Here is a 16,363-nt window from a genome sequence, read left to right on the forward strand (position 1 = left end):
AGGCCCTGTGTGAGTTAACTCACAGAGGTATGCAGGATTGATGATTGATTGATTGTTTATAGGATTTGTAGAGCGCACGAATGCCCGTGGGCGTCTTGGCGCTGAAATGACTGAGACTGTTTGAGCGGAGGGCATCGGGGTGTGTCGTGCAGGAATCTGGGCCAGGCTACCAAGAGAAAAGCCAGGTCTTTATGCTCTTTCTAAAAGTTAGCAGAGATGAGCTGTTTTTTTATTTCTGCAGGAAGTGTATTCCAGGTTATCACTGAGTGCAGTAGAACCCCCCGCCCCCCCATCTCAGTTGTTTGAAACGGGGGGTGCAGAGGAGGTTGGCACTGCTAGATCTTAGTGTCCTAGCTGGGATGTAAGGTGCCATGTTTGTTTTCGAGAAATTATTGATTTATTTGTTGGTTGGTTGTGATTAGTTTAGATAACAATAAATACTGACAGATTTTTTGGCACTGAAATGTGTGTGTGCAGAAAATGTGTTTGCTTATAGGATGCTGGATGTTTGGCTTGACCTTTGTTTTTTCCAGTGAATTTCAATGTTTTTTTAATGTGATGACCAACTCCCCCCGCATGCAGCCAACCAGCCTTTGTCCATGTGCAGCGGGAAATTGGCTGCAGGAATGCAGCCAACCCCCTGGATGCCATACCACAGGCCATGAGCAGTGGGGCTTGGCCACAAGGCAGATGGCCCCCTCCATGTGTCATCTTTGGCCCCTTGGACCCCATCCCCCAAGGCCCATCATTGAATTTATGGAAGAGGGGTCATGCAGCCCCTCCCTGGGCCAATTTTGGTCCAGGGTTCCCCATCTCCCAGGCATATTCTAAAGAGGATCATAGTTTGACATGTCCTAATATACTGTTGTGTACACATTTATGCTGTCAGTAAGGTTGTCATCTGAGAAAGAGCCAGCTCTTGACTAATCATCTGAAGCTAAGATGGTTCTCTGGGTGAATGAATGAATTTACATTTGTAGAGCGCATGGCTACCAGAAGGCATCCCAGCGCTAGAGGCAGAGTCATCACCGAATTACAGCAAGGCATCAGGGAAACAGAAGTGTTTTCAGGAGTTTGCGAAAAGACAGATAGTTGGCCTCAAGCCGTATATAGTCAGGACACTGTTTCCAGCATTTAGAAATGTGGGTGAAGAATTTAGAAATGTGGGTGAAAAAATCCATAGTTTGGCTGCTTTAGCGAAGAATGATCTTCCACCCATGACTAAATACACTCACTTGCATCGCAAAAGGAAGAAAACAATGGCAACATTTGAAATCTCACATTCATACTAAAATGTTCGATAAAAACTTCTAGGAAAAGTACAAAATAATTGCTAGGAGAAAACCAAAGCGATCCAGGTGGGCAGATGCTCAGCCAAGTGCTGATCGCTGAATCTAGCTACACTATTCCTTGCAGTGCGTGGCAGACTCTTCCTCTCCAGAGTAGGCTAAGTCTCAGCTGAATACTTGATTTTGTTCTCTGCCTTCTTGGTGATTTAGCACCTATTCATCCTTTCAGTATTTTATATACTTAAAGCCTGCTACTTTGCCACATCCTTCCATCCATTCAAACATATATTCTTGAACCTATTTAACATTGTTTGCTGTATCCATTATTCATGATATGCCTTCATGCTCATCACTGTATCATTTACATTTTTGAATCAATCAATTTAAGCATTCATATCCATCACTGTGTCAGTTTATTCTTTGAATTTGCAGTTACTTTACTACATTAATGCTTAAATGTATTAAAAAACATTGTTACTGCTGTATTAGATTACAATGATTTATGCTTGATTCCACATGTTGAACCTAAGGGAGATAGAGAGTGAAATGGATTGAGAGCTAGAGGTAGAAGAGATAACAGTGGCACATTAAAGGGGAAAGTGTAGGGGTAAGCAGAAGGGAAAGAACGCAGGGAGGGGCAAAAATAGGGAAGGTGAAATCAGAAAAAAAAGGAATTTAAAGAAGATGACAAAAAGAGAGAAATATATTAGAGGATGCCTCTAACTAATGTTAGAGGGAAAACAAAATAGAGAAAAGTGTCCTGATAAAAAAATGACCAAAATGAGGAACGATTTTCTCCTTGAAAAATTGGTGGACCATTAAAATAAAGGACAAAAAAAAGGAGACAAGTAAGATAAGAAAATGGCTGATATTAAACAGGGAAGGAGAAACGGTCAGAAGTAGAATTGTTAATTAAACGATTACAACACACCGTAAATAGGTGCAAACACACATTGTACAATCATAAATTGAAATAACTTCTTTTGCAATCAGAAGCAAAAAAGGGATCAAGATCTGCTGTTGCATCCTCAAAACACATCTAAAAAAAAGAGTAATTGCAGCTTAGTGGGGCACATCACAGTTTAAAAATAAGGGTTTTAAAATTTGCTGTCACAAAGATAAAATTTTATGGCACAAGGGAACCCAAGGAAGCGATATGCTAGGGACCTTAGGGAGTTATATCTTTGCACAGGACAGTGGTCCCTAGACAATTTACATAAAAAAAAAAAAATATATAGGCTAAATGGATACTATATTCATTGTCCAGCCAGACAGCTTTAATTTCAGATGAATAAAATATACAAAAGATCCAGTGTGATAACAGCAGGACACCAGCCGATGTCTAACTAGCACACTTAGGATGGGGACAAACAAGAATATTTGAGGCAATTAAACAGTCTGTGTATTAAAATTCACAATCAGACAATATGGATTGCACACTATTGTTGACGTTATTTAGCACAGTTCTTACACATATAGTGTGACAAGGTCGACGACGTTTCGAACCTATTAATCATTTAAGGTTCATCTTCAGGACATTACATACATGCCTTCTTATTTAAAAAGTCACAATGAACTTTTAGCCCATACTGTAAGGCTTATATAAAAGCCGTAATCTTAGATGTAAATTTTTGGTCCGCCGAATTTAAAGCAAGACTGTGGCAGTACGATGGGAAGGTTGCATAGACATGCAGGATAACGGGCCGTCAATGCGAGCCTCGTCCACGGAAAAGTCACCCCGTGGGTGACCCTTTCCGTGGACGAGGCTCGCATTGACGGCCCGTTATCCTGCATATCTATGCAACCTTCCCATCGTACTGCCACAGTCTTGCTTTAAATTCAGCGGACCAAAAATTTACATCTAAGATTACGGATTTTATATAAGCCTTACAGTATGGGCTAAAAGTTCATTGTGACTTTTTAAATAAGAAGGCATATATGTAATGTCCTGAAGATGAACCTTGAATGATTAATAGGTTTGAAACGTCGTCGACCTTGTCACACTATATGTGTAAGAACTGTGCTAAACAACGTCAACAATAGTGTGCAATCCATATTGTCTGATTGTGAATTTTAATACACAGACTGTTTAATTGCCTCAAATATTCTTGTTTGTCCCCTTCCTAAGTTTGCTAGTTAGACATCGGCTGGTGTCCTGCTGTTATCACACTGGATCTTTTGTATATTTTATTCATCTGAAATTAAAACTGTCCGGCTGGACAATGAATATAGTGTCTATTTAGCCGATATTTATTTTTTGAAAATTTTAATTGTCTAGGGACCACTGTCCTGTGCAAAGGCACAAAGATAAAAACATAACACAGTCTATCAAGATATAAGTGCATGGGCATTCACAATTGAAAATGCATAAACCTTTCCCTTCATTGGCCGTTGCGTGTGCCGCTATGCCAGGAATGCAGAACAAAGAATTTATACCAAGCCAACATTTTAGTACCTTGAATCTAAGTCATTGGACTGGCATCTGATCTGTGCACAGAAAGCATCATCAACCCCCACCCTCATTAATTAAATGTAAGGGCAATCAAAGTTTTTTTCCCCTAGACACCATTGGAGTCTTCTATTAGAGATCTACATGGCTGCTCATCTCAATGCCTGCTTAAAATGGAGGAGATCCCATTACTGTAGCCCACCGATATTGACATGCAGATTCTTATTTAGGTTTGTTTGTCATGCAACTGATCTGGCACATGCTCTTCCACTCTTCTATAACTCTTTACAGCACATTAGGGAGTTGTTGAGTTGATCCCCAAAAGACAATTAATGTATTAATCTTATCTGGCATATTCCCGCCATGTCAGACCATGATATTAGTGAAAATTCACATGTAACTGCCTAAAGCATGTTATTGGACTAAATATTTAATAGGCGTTTCATGGTGTACCTCTAACCATTTTTTTTTTAACAACAATTTTTTATACGGTTATTCAATTGAAAGTTGGGCAACAGCCTACAATGACCTGTAGGGGGGGGGGAAAGGGTGATTGACATCGCTGAAGTTCCGACATTTTGATCATTTTCCAACACCTGCCAAACATGCAGGTGGTACAACTTAAACCTCTCTCCATTTTCCCAGGAGACTCAAGAGTCTCAGGAAAGTATTTCTGCACCATGTAGTGCTAAGTAAGTTCTTTACTTTTAAACACTGATAAAAGGGGCATCTTCAATAGACAATATACTCGCAAGTAAACTTTGCTTTGCCACCAGAGGTCACCACAGGCCACAAACCTATATGTTGTTAACTTTCTCCAGTTCTTTCAACTGGACAGAGCATTAAGTGCTGATATTTATATGAGTCTTCTCTCTCCAAGCCATTTCCTAAGAACCACCAGGATAATTTCCTATACTCTTTAAACTATGTTGAATAAATCTGTGAGATCAACAACTAGTAGCCTTTGGTAACCTTTGCCCTCAGAAATCTGACTTTTGGTGTTTTTTGTCCTGCAGTTAGATTGGAATTCTGATTCGCATACCTGAATGAGATAGCTCAATGCAGTATGGTTGTGAAGCTAAAGGGCCGCTGCCCTTTCTCAGATAGTACCTAGAGCAAAGAGAGTAAGAAAAAAAGTACACTTCTAGTGGTTGTGGTAGGGGTGTTGTTGTTGGGTCATCATAGTTCAGGCGTGACTTTAGTAGATTGGTAGGATTTGGTAACTTTAAACTAAAGTTGCGCAGGAGCTCTGGTGAGGAAGGTTTGGATGGTGTTTAATCAAGACTAAGTATTAGGGAAGGAATCCGATAAGGAAGTAAGGTAACAGTGTGTTGCTTTGATATATCAGAATATTAACCATGTCATCAATAGGGAGAGACAGTAGAATGTATGTGGTGAGATTATGAAGACACAGGGAGGTGTTGAGGGGGTTTGAGAGGTCAATGTTGTGACATATGATAAAAATACTGTTGACCAAAATGTGGTTGATAGTGTTACATTTACAAAAAAGGAAACACTTGAAAACATGGTAAAGATATTGCTTGTCCACCATAAATCATTTATCATCATAAAAACGTTATTTCGGTCCAAAGACCATAAAAGTGCAATGCAATTCATACAAGTGATTAAGAACAGTCTGAATACATTAATAACTTGATAAAAAGATATCCTTCAAACCATAATCTAAAATTCATTGCAAAAATGTATTGAACCTAGGTGTGCCTAGGAATCCAAGCCATCAATAACCTATGCTTATTCCAAAGTGGGTGATATGGCCCACTATGCTGACTTAGTACCAGAGTTTCACTTTTCTCAAAGCCGATTAAGAATGGTCAATAAAACATAGACCAATAAGCTAATAAAACAAATTAAAATACTTTGTAAGAGAAGACATGATAAGATAACATATACAGCAGTCTCACTCTTTCAGCAAGGTCCTTCTAATTTCCCACATGATTCCCAAAAACTTTGAGACTGAGCTAGCTATCACTGGACTGGAGTCCGATTTTAGAATGCGAAGCACTTCACCGTGGCGGTGTGTGCCCAGTTGTTTACAAATTGGTTGAAGCCATTTTGCTCTAGGGCTGGAATACAATGGACAACCAAAAAACTGCATGAGCAATAGTCTCTGTGACAGGTCCGCAACCTGGGCAAAACTGAGAGGTAGTGGAGGATTGCCTCCAGGAAGTTATAGAAGAGTTCAGGGAAACGGGGCCGAACCTGAACTGCATGTAGAGTTTCCTCTCCTGCGGTATCATAATAATCTCTAGGTATTGTTCATATAAACTAGACAATTTAAAATTTATGAACTATGTTGTTAAGCGACCCGAAGATGGATAGCTAAGTGAAGCCTGTGCGACCCAGTCTCAGTACTGTTTTTTAACAAGGTCTTTGCTGGGTCCTTAACATTCCAATAACCTTCTAATCCTATTGCAGTGAGTAGGGATTTCACTTTGTGGATCCAACCTATCTTCTTGAGGTGGTTGAGTGTGCTCACCTCCTTGAGAGTGGTAGCATACAGGAGCAACTCAGGGATGTACCTCATGCACAGCCAAAACAATAGGGAATGTAACTTGGCCTGCGCTGTAATAGGGGCTGTACCCAAATCCAGCCTTAGCGTATGGAGTGGGGTACTCTGTGGAAGCAAGACCAGGGACCTCAGAAATCTGTACTCAGAGTTCAGCAGGGCATCCAGCTTTTCGAAGCCCCACAATTTGGCACCATAGAGAGCAGAACTTAAAGCTTTAGAATCATAGCTCTGGAATGGTGCTGCCACTGGCTTACTAAAGGAAGTCCTATGTTCTTTGAACAAGGCCCCTGTTTTTTTGCCTGTGCGATAGGGTCCGCTTTAGTACATGAGGCTTCCATCACATATCCTCCGAGAGAGTGATACCCAGATAATCAAAAGGTACTCACCCTCTCCAAGGGAACCCCCTCCTAATAATAGTTTACCTCTAAAGGATTTATGTTAATGTTAACTAGACTAACATAGCGCACAACTGCCTCAGCAAAGAGGTGCCCCGGTGCGAACAGCAGAGGAACATAGAGGCTAAGAAACTGGGCATCTCGGCGCAGAAAGTAGTGCACATAGAAAGGGGGGACTAGGTCAAGGGAAAGAGGCATGTCTTAATGGCTTTTCAGAAGGCCAACGAGATATCCAAGCTACAAATCTGAAAGGGCAAGGAGTTCCATAATTTGGCTGCCAAGAGAGCAGTCTCCGTACTGTGACCAGTGCGGAAGCCATTCTAGGAGGGATCCAAGGGGGATTCAACTGTAAAAGCTTTGTCTTTGAGGTGTTGACCTCCAACTCTCAGAAGTCACAAAAAGCCTTACACCGATTTAAAAGCAACTGTAGCCCTCCAGGAGCTTTGGAGACCAACAACGTGTCATCTCCATCGTTCATTTGCAATATGGAAAGCTTGATAATAAACACCTGTTATTCAACGACAAATGCCCCAACGGGTGAAGATGTGTTTACAAATACAAATCTCAATTGTTTTTGATGGTGTGAGATTCTAACCTTAACTAAGCACATCAGTATTTGTATTACCTTGTGTGGGTGTATTGCTTTTCATTGACCTTAGAAGGATAAAATGTTGAGCTAACCCTGTAGGGATGTAAATCTGCAATCGCATTAATTGCTAAGCCCACTGAGTTCTATTAATACATTTATGTAGGAATTTAGCACTAAAATCTAAAAATAAGAAAACCTGTATCTACACTGAAGATATTTAAGTGTTGTCTCCTTAAACCTATACAGTGATGACTGGATTAAGAAATGGAAGAAAGTATTTGGAAAAAAAGTTTGTGAATACCCACAAGCTCAGGGCCCCCCAGCTATTCAGTGCATTAACCCTGCGTCTCCTGAGTAAGATTTACTTTTGGACATATCGAATGAATTTGAGGATACTAGCCCACCTTTTGTGAATGAAGCCATTTGTGCAAACAAATTGAATTCACACACACTACTACCTTCGTGAATCAGGCCCACAGTCAAAGTTCTCATTTTAAATGATACATTTCCAGAGATCAAATAAATCACAATGCATCGCAATGTTGTCAAAACAGCTGTTTTTTTAATAATTCAATGGGAATTTAAGAGAATTTAAATAACAAAACAAAATATGCTGCCACTTTTCATATCTGAAGCCTTTTGATGTATTCTTTCCAAATTCAAAAATAATATCATATAAGTTTTCTGAAATCACCCCAATGAGTTAGATTTACAACAGACATGATAACAGAGAGTAAAAGAAATCTTGAATCAATGTGAATCATGGGTAATTACTTCGGACAAATTTGAAGTTTTTAGCTTATGTGTGCCATTTCAGACAGAGACAACCATACTTAAATCTGTCTTGTCTCTGCAGCACTTTTTAATAAAAATATGGCCCTTGTTTATAAAACTTAAAATATATGACCCATTATAAACCAACAGACAGTGTGCACTCCATATTAATTGCACATTGGATGAAAACTCATTTAATATAGATGATTCCCAGCTGTCTCCTAGATCCAATACCGTAATACAATTTCTGTTTATCTAAAATGTACTGTTAATATATTTGCTAGAAATTGCTAACATGACACATTTTTAAATCTTGTATACTGAATCAATATGATGTAGAAATTCAGTTTGTTACTTTAGGTGCTTCTTTGAATTCTACTTGATTAAATTTACTACATTTATGTAACGTCTTGATAAGCATGTATGTAGTTACTCTTTATATGCCACATAAGATGTGAACAATACTATTTTTTCCCTTTATAAAAACTTAAGTTAGCCATTACCTGCTTTCAAGATTGTTCTCATATGTTTTTTTCTATTAGGGCCAGAATACCAGAAAAGGAAGCTTCTTCAAGAAATCATGGACAATGAGGAAAGTGCTGAAAATATAGAACAAGAACCCCCAAAGAAGGAAAAGCCACAGTCAACTCCAAGAGAAAGCCCACAATTTCATGAACAGAATTCCCCGCCCCGTGGAACAACTCCGGCTCGAACTCCAAGTCCTTCAGTAACTCCTCCTTCATTGAGAAAAGCAAAACAGAATTCACAGAAACAAACATCACTCAATCCAGGTAACTGGAATGGAGAGCAGAACAGGAGTGGAAGTCGGAGTGGAAGCCAGGCTGGAAGCCGTGCAGGAAGTAGATCTGCAACACCATCTTCAGCTAGCAATAGATTACCTTCCTATAGCCAATATGAGATGCAGTCAAAAGCACTTCAAAAACTTGACAAGTTTGATGCTGAATATCACAAAGGCTACCACAGTTATGCTGTGCGCACCTCCCCACCAGTGACTCCTCCATTACACTGCAATGAACAACCATTCCCTAGCTCAAAATCCTCTTCTAAAGAAGCAACACCAGAACCAGTAGCCGATATTGCAGTCAATGAAGATGAGTCGGAATCCCAAGAAAAAAAAGTACCAACAACACCTCTGCAAGATCAAGAACCCAGGAATGTGGTAGTACCTAAGAAGAAACCAGAACCCAAAGAAGAATACAAGCATGTGCCAAAAACAGAATTCAAACATGAGCCTCTCATAGAAGTCAAACCACAACCTAAACCACAGCATAAGGCTGAACCTAAAGCTGAATCTAAAGTTGAAGTGTGGCCGGAAGCCAAGGTTGAACAAAAAATAGAGACCAAGGCTTTACAGAGGGCTGAGTCAAAGACCATACAGAAGCCTGAACCTAAGGTTTTACAGAAGCCTGAAACTAGGGCTTTACCGATGCCTGAAACTAGGGTTTTACCGAAGCCTGAAACTAGGGCTTTACAGAAGCCTGAACCAAAAGCTATTCAAAAGCCTGAACCAAAGGCTTTAAAGAAACCTGAACCAAAGGCTGCTCCTAAACCTGAATCGAAGGCTTTACAGAAGTATGATCCTAAAGCTGCTGCTAAGAAAGGCAAACTTTTAGAAAGCAAAGCAAAGGTGGCTGAAGACATTGATGAGGTGAGATTCCATAGATACTTGATTCTGCTACTTGACAAAAGCACATTTTTAATGGCTTATTTTCCTTTTTTAAGGTTTTATTGCATATTATGACATACAAATCCAGAAATAGCAGCAGAAAGAAAGGAAAAACAAAAACAATAGTAACCATTGTTACATACATTAACAATGACCACAGTTTACATAAATAATGACGACATTACATGACTGTACGCATGGGCAGAGCATAGTGGAAGGACCCAGTGCGTAGGCTAACAGGACAGACTTCGATTGTTTTTGCAAGAATGGGACTATCCATACACCCCATCCAAATACCAGTGGGGGGGAACTGTGAGTACATCAGAGTCTCAAGCAAATATTAGGAAACCAATGTCTTGCGCCCCCTCGGGACACACCACAGGAAATGAGCCACCTGATAATACCAGTCCCAATGGGCATATTAGAGCTTGTTAATCAGCCTTGTAGTGATACTCTACTCTTGTACATTTGATACCTTCCCTGCTAAATAGTTTTGATATAATTCCCAAAAGTGTTTGGGACAGTTCTGAGGTGGGACTAATTTGCTATATAGTTCTGTTTGTGTATTGCAAATAAGCATGCCATTTGACCATTCTGCAAGTGTAGGGGCCGGCCCCCGTGACCAACGCATTGCTATTCTACGCTTTGTGATCAACATCTCCATAACTATCAAGTGACGGATGCCTTTCTTTATCAGTTTTGTGTAACCCAGGAGGACCAATAAGGGCTCACGGGATATTTATGTCTCTGTGATTTCACTCAACTTTTTGAATATCAAACCCCAATAATTGGCTATATCCTGGCATAACCAGGCCACATGAAGGCAATCCGCAGGCTTAGTTCTGCATCGTTCACAATCCACTGTTTCCCGCAAGCCATGCAGGTGTATTGTAGACACTATTAAAAAATGAAAAATGTATTAATCAATGATGGCCATTTAATGAAATACGCCGCTTTGACTCGCAGCAGTAGCTCCAAGTGTCGTTGTCAATGGCCACCTCCAAGTCGCAGTGCCACTCCAGCCGGGGCTTAGTATAGAAATTCTTGTGGTACCTCAGGAACGTACTATAAATACTTGAGACCACCTTACAGGGAGATTCTTCCCGCCACACAAATGAGACTGGGCGACCTCCGGGGGCTCCGAAATGTCATCTTCAAGAAGCTCCCAAAGGGCCTGACGCACTCTGTGAAAGTGAAATCGCACTAGCGGAGAGGTATCTTGTCTCTCGGCTGCAATCCCAGCCCTATCAAAGGCATTACCAGCAAGAAAGAGTTCCCCAATTTTAGTTATGTTGAGTGCCTCTAGTGCTTTGACCACCTCTCTTTCCCTACTAATGGGCAGCCAATGGCACCACTCAAGTGGAGTCAGTGGGGAGTATAATATAGTGCTCACATGTCTCTTCATCAAGTCATGCCATGCGTGTACCGTGGCATTGACCCAAATCAAGATGCCAGTGCGACGGACTGGGGCTTGAAATAACCTGGAAGGATGCGGAGAGGGTGCAGCTACTATCTTTCCTATCTGTAAATGAGGTGGGTCCAAATGCTGGTGGATCCAATGATATGCGTGCAAGCGTTGTGCAACCCTATATTAAAGTTCTAAGTCTGGGGCTCCCAGACCACTCGAGGCATAAGGGAGAGTTAGGATTTTCCATTGGACGCGCGGTTGCTTACCAGCCCAGGCTAACTTCGTCAGTAGTGTTCTGATGGTTTTGAAAAAGTGTGATGAAAACACTATTGGTGTGTTCTGAAACAAGATTAGAAACCTGGGAAGCACCACCCTTTTCATCAGTGAAATGCGTCCAGGGAGCCGGAGGCAGACCCAGCGCATCACGTCTTCCTCTAATTTGGTGACTGCCCTACCATAATTCTCTCTGGATACAATCTCAGGGTCAGAGTGAATTTGAATTCATTGGTAGCGCACCAGATCATTCGACATGGCAAGAGGAAAGTCTAATCCGATAGGAGTAGTGACTGAGGTCAGTGAAAATATTATAGATTTAGTCCAATTAATTTTTAGGTCTCCGAATTCACCGAAGCGCACAACAACCTCTCTCAATACTGGAGATAGATTTAACTCAGGATTTCTCATTTACAGAAAAGTGTCATCGGCGTAGGACGATATTATTAAGTTATAGTTTAGGAACCGAGTACCCCTCTGCCCATGATACTCCCTAAGAGCACAGGCCAGGGGTTCAGCTACTATTGCATACAGGAGTAGTGATAGCGGACAATCCTGCTGAGTGCCTCTTGATATCTTAATGGGCGCAGTAACTATATCTCCGATTCTTATTCTGGCGGAAGGGGAGCTATACAGGACAGCAACTAACTTGAGAAATATCTTGCCTACACTTATTCTCCTCATCACTGAGGTCATGAATGCCGACTCCACAGAATCACAGGCTTTTTCCGCGTCTAGAAAGGCAGAGGAAGTCTTGATCTCTGGATTAGTATGGTGTATTACCCCGAAGAATGTGCACAAGTTTTATGTCAGATTACGCCCGGGACAAAGCCCACTTGCTCTGGGCAGACCAGCTTTGGTACTAAGGGGGCCAAGTAGTTGGCAAGGACCGTGGCATAGATTTTAGTGTCTATGTTTAACAATGATAATGGCCAGGATGAGGAGCATTCATTAGGGGTTTTGCCTGGTTTCAGTAGCGTGACTAACAGGGCTTCCCTCATAGAGGGGGGCTTCTCACCAGATTTGCTGATTTCTTTTAAGATCGTTACCAAATGTGGGACTAGAAGATCTTTGAATTCTTTATAAAAAGCGACGATAAGTCCGTCATGTCCCGGGGTGCTGCCTGAGCCTGTGGTTTTTGAGGCTTCCTGTAATTCCCAAGGTTCCAGGGGTCTCATATGATACTCTCTATGCTCGTTTGCCATCCACGGGAGCTTAATGTGCCCTAAATAATCTAGGATAGCCACCTCATCCGCTGCCATCCAAGAGCGGTATGGATCAATATAGTACTAGCTAAAATGGTTTGCAATGCACAACGGGTCTGTTAGCAACTCACCCGTGGCTGCGCGCAATTCAGTCACTGTGGTAGCCTCTCTTTTGTTCCCTATAATGCAGCCAAGGTAGCCCCCAGACGCTCACCCTCCCCACATGTTTTGGCCACCGTATATTTACCCATATGCTTGACCTCCCAGTCAGCAATTTCATGGTTTTCTTCCAATGTCCTGCTTAGTTCCTCTGTGCTGCTATCCTCTCCCCCTCGCAAGACAGCTTGCTCTAAATATGGTCAAGCGTTTTTCTAGGCTATCAAGGCATCCTCTAAGTGAGCGGAGTACTCCTGAGTGCTTTGAGACAGCAATTCCACGAATGTGAACCTTGAAGGTTTACCAAACTGTGGTAAATTGTTGGACTGAGCCAATATTAATTTTCAAAAATCTACTATGGCGTTGGTTATGTCGGTTTTAAAAACACTGTCTAATAATGAGTAGGGGGGAAGAGCCATGTGAACGGGGCTGTTTTTGTCTGTGGACTGAGCAACTCGAGAAGTATAGGTGAATGATCTGAGAATGAGTGTGGAAGGGTTGCGCATTCCCTAACTATGGGGTATAAAATTATAGCTATGAACCAGTAATACATTCTTCTATGCAAATCATGCGGGTGGAATAGTGAGTAAAACCTCCTTTTCCAGGGGAACGGGTGCGCCAAACGTCAGCCATATCTAGGTGAGTAATAGCATCAGTAATGTTTTTAGCAGAGGCCGAAGGATGTCGGGCTGGGCCCCCAGAGCTGTCCAGTGAAGGGTCCAAAACACAATTAAAATCGCCTCCCCAAAGGTTGGGAGCGTGGTGATAATTTGCAGACATACTAGCAGATAGTGGTAGAACAGGGGGTTATCAAAATTTGGCCCATATACTTTAACCAACAACAGGTCTACATCCTTCGCCTTACAGCTAGATATAGCATATCTGCCCTCAGAATCAGCCTCAACGGGCTTTAGTGTGAAACCTGATTTCGGGTTGACCCTGTTAGCACCCCTTGCATGTGTTGAAAAATCGGCCGCATGAAAAGAGCCCTGCAATTTTCTGTGTGTGAGCATCGTATGTCTCATGAGGTAGGCAAATAGTTTGCGCACTTTGCGGTAATCATCAAGACCTCTGACGTTCCATGTAAGGAATCTCACTGTACTACTCCCAACCTGTGCCATCTTTGAGCAATGTGAATAAATCTGAACTGTGTCTGCCTGCCTCGTTGCCAACTGGACTGACCAGTCACTTGTCGCCACTGGAGCAGGATCTAAGCAAATAAATCACTGTCGTTAGAACAATTAACAGTTGCAACCCCCCCGCCTCCACCCACGCCACGCTTTCCCCAACTTGCCATGGTCGAAATACCCACCCCCCCATACTCAAAGAAAAATGTCTTAGCGCTATGCAGTGGGATACACACAGGGGCGGATGTTGCCTCTCCGCCGAACCTCACTCCACAGCAGTAGTGTGGAGTTAGAGCCATCAAAAGCCATACGAAACATCCTGCAGTTATTCACATCATTTCACTGCATACTTGGGGTAGGAGATAGCCCCAATGATATCACACATTTCTGTGCCCAGAACTACAAAGACCACATTTAAAATAAATCAATGTCACAGTGTCCGTTCTTTGTCTTTTGGAGAGTGGAGGCTGGAGACCGAGGCACAATGGCCTCCTAATGATTATAACAGTCAACACACTATCGTAAAGCATCTCATCTCAATTGGCAAACTCTGATATGAACAACCCCACCATGTCTGTAGGAATATGTTGCCAGTCTGACGGGCTAGACCTGTTCGTCTAAGCCACCCCCGTGCAGCTGAAGACCGAGACACCATGGCCTCCTAAACAATATAACAGTGAACTAACATCACCTCATCGTACATAATCACATCCCAATTGGCAAATTATGATATGAACAACCCCCCCATGTATGTAGAAATATATTACCAGTCTGACCGGCTAGTCCTGTTCGTCCAAACCACCCCCTGACACCTCCAACAACCTCTCAGAGTCTCCATTCCGCACTTTGAGAGCTTTCTGTAGGGATTTAGGGTCCAGAAATGTCTTCAAGGTGATCCTCAACCTGGCGGGGTAGAGCATAGCATACACAAGATTTTTGTCTTGCAGTTTGCGTTTCAATGGGGCAAACTGCCTCCTAACCTCCTGGACCTTCATTGTAAAGTTCGGAAAAGCGAAATAGTTGAGCCCTCAAAGTGAAGGTCCCCTTTTTCTCTGGCTCTTTTCGGGGCAGCGTCCCTGTCCCTATAGTTCAGGAGTTTTGCAATGACCGGGCGCGCTGTGCACCCGGTGGAGGCCTGGGACTCCGAGAACGATGGGCTTGCTTGACCACGAACATGCAGGAAAAAGTGTCACAGCCCAGTAGAGACACTAAAAGCTTTTCCGTGAATGTCTCTATATTGCCTGTAGCTGTGGACTCAGGGAGCCCAATGATACGAATATTGCTTCTCCTGGACCTGGCTTCTAAGTATTCTGTTTTATCTTGCAGCAGAGCGAGAGCCTTTCCGAGTTGTTTTTGCCCAACATCTGTCTCAGAGAGATCCTCTGTCATGCGCCGCACCACCATATCAAGTCTTTCAGCATGTTTGTCAAGGAGCTCCGACATACGATCCATGCGGAAGGCCAAGGAGGCTATTTTACCATCAATTGTGCTCAGGCTTTGTTGCATGGCTGCCAGTATTTGCTGCAGGCGTTTTCTCGGCCATGTCACTGCTCTACGGAGGACTGGGAGTCGCCTGGTTCGCGGGTACTGGATTTTCACTGCTCGAACTGCAGCTTTGGCTGCATCTTGTCCATCTTCCCCATTGTTGAAGGCCACACAACATCACCCACCACGCCAAGGGCCTCTAAGTGGGTAACTCCTATCGATTTAGGTAAGTGTTGATTTAGACAGAGGCCGGCTGGTAGGGCTCAGGCTGCGGCCTCTCTGTGAGCGTTTTAAATGAATGGTGATTCGTAGAGAGGGGGGGATCCAAGCAGAACCCCCCTATTGTGGGCCAGGCGCACGGGACTGCATAGTAAAATAGGTGTTGGCAGTAAGCGTAGCAGCGCCGTACCAGAAAGTCCTTTGCTGCCCAGTATTCCAGCCTGCAGTGGGGGAGAAGAGGGAAGACCAGGGCTAGAGGCCAAACTCCTGCTCTAGGCCACCAGCCTATCTGTAATGTCACACTTGAATCCGCAGGGCCCTAGGCGACCGTCAAACCTCTTTTATGGGAGTTATGATGGAAGGGCAGCAGGGGCAGCAGAGGGGCCAATATCGCGGTGCCTTTTATAAGTGTTGGGTGTCCAGGGTTCCCCCGCAGTGCAACGGAGGCTCACAAGCCTCCCAGTTGTGTCGGAACACAGCCCCCCTGGTGTGTGGGCTGATAAAGCTCCTTACCAGTCCTCCGTCGCAGTGCAGCAGCAAGGATTGAGGGCAGAGGGTCTACACACATCCCTATTGTCAGACACCTCAACCTTCAGCGGAGACAGGGCCCGAGCTGCACAAGGCTCAAACCGTGGCTCTCCATAGGCCACAGCCAGTCCAGCAATAGGCCAGGCCTTACAAGCAGGCCCGGCAGGGACCAGGTCAGCGTGGACCGCACATCAGCCACACGGTGTCAGGCGGCACAGGCTCCCGGGTCTCCGCGCGTCACTCCGCCAA

General features: G+C 43.1%; 1 protein-coding gene across 1 annotated transcript in view; it reads left to right on the top strand.

Annotated features, from left to right (window-relative positions):
• Positions 1–16,363, top strand: part of JPH2 (junctophilin 2) — a 406,250-nt gene that overhangs the window by 371,130 nt on the left and 18,757 nt on the right. Inside the window, exon 4 of the mRNA XM_078651948.1 lies at positions 8,569–9,695. Within this exon, the coding sequence (XP_078508074.1) occupies positions 8,569–9,695 (1,127 nt within the window). The remainder of the gene's footprint in view (positions 1–8,568; positions 9,696–16,363) is intronic.

Source organism: Lissotriton helveticus, chromosome 7, assembly GCF_964261635.1.
Source record: "Lissotriton helveticus chromosome 7, aLisHel1.1, whole genome shotgun sequence".
NCBI classification, from domain to species: domain Eukaryota; kingdom Metazoa; phylum Chordata; class Amphibia; order Caudata; family Salamandridae; genus Lissotriton; species Lissotriton helveticus.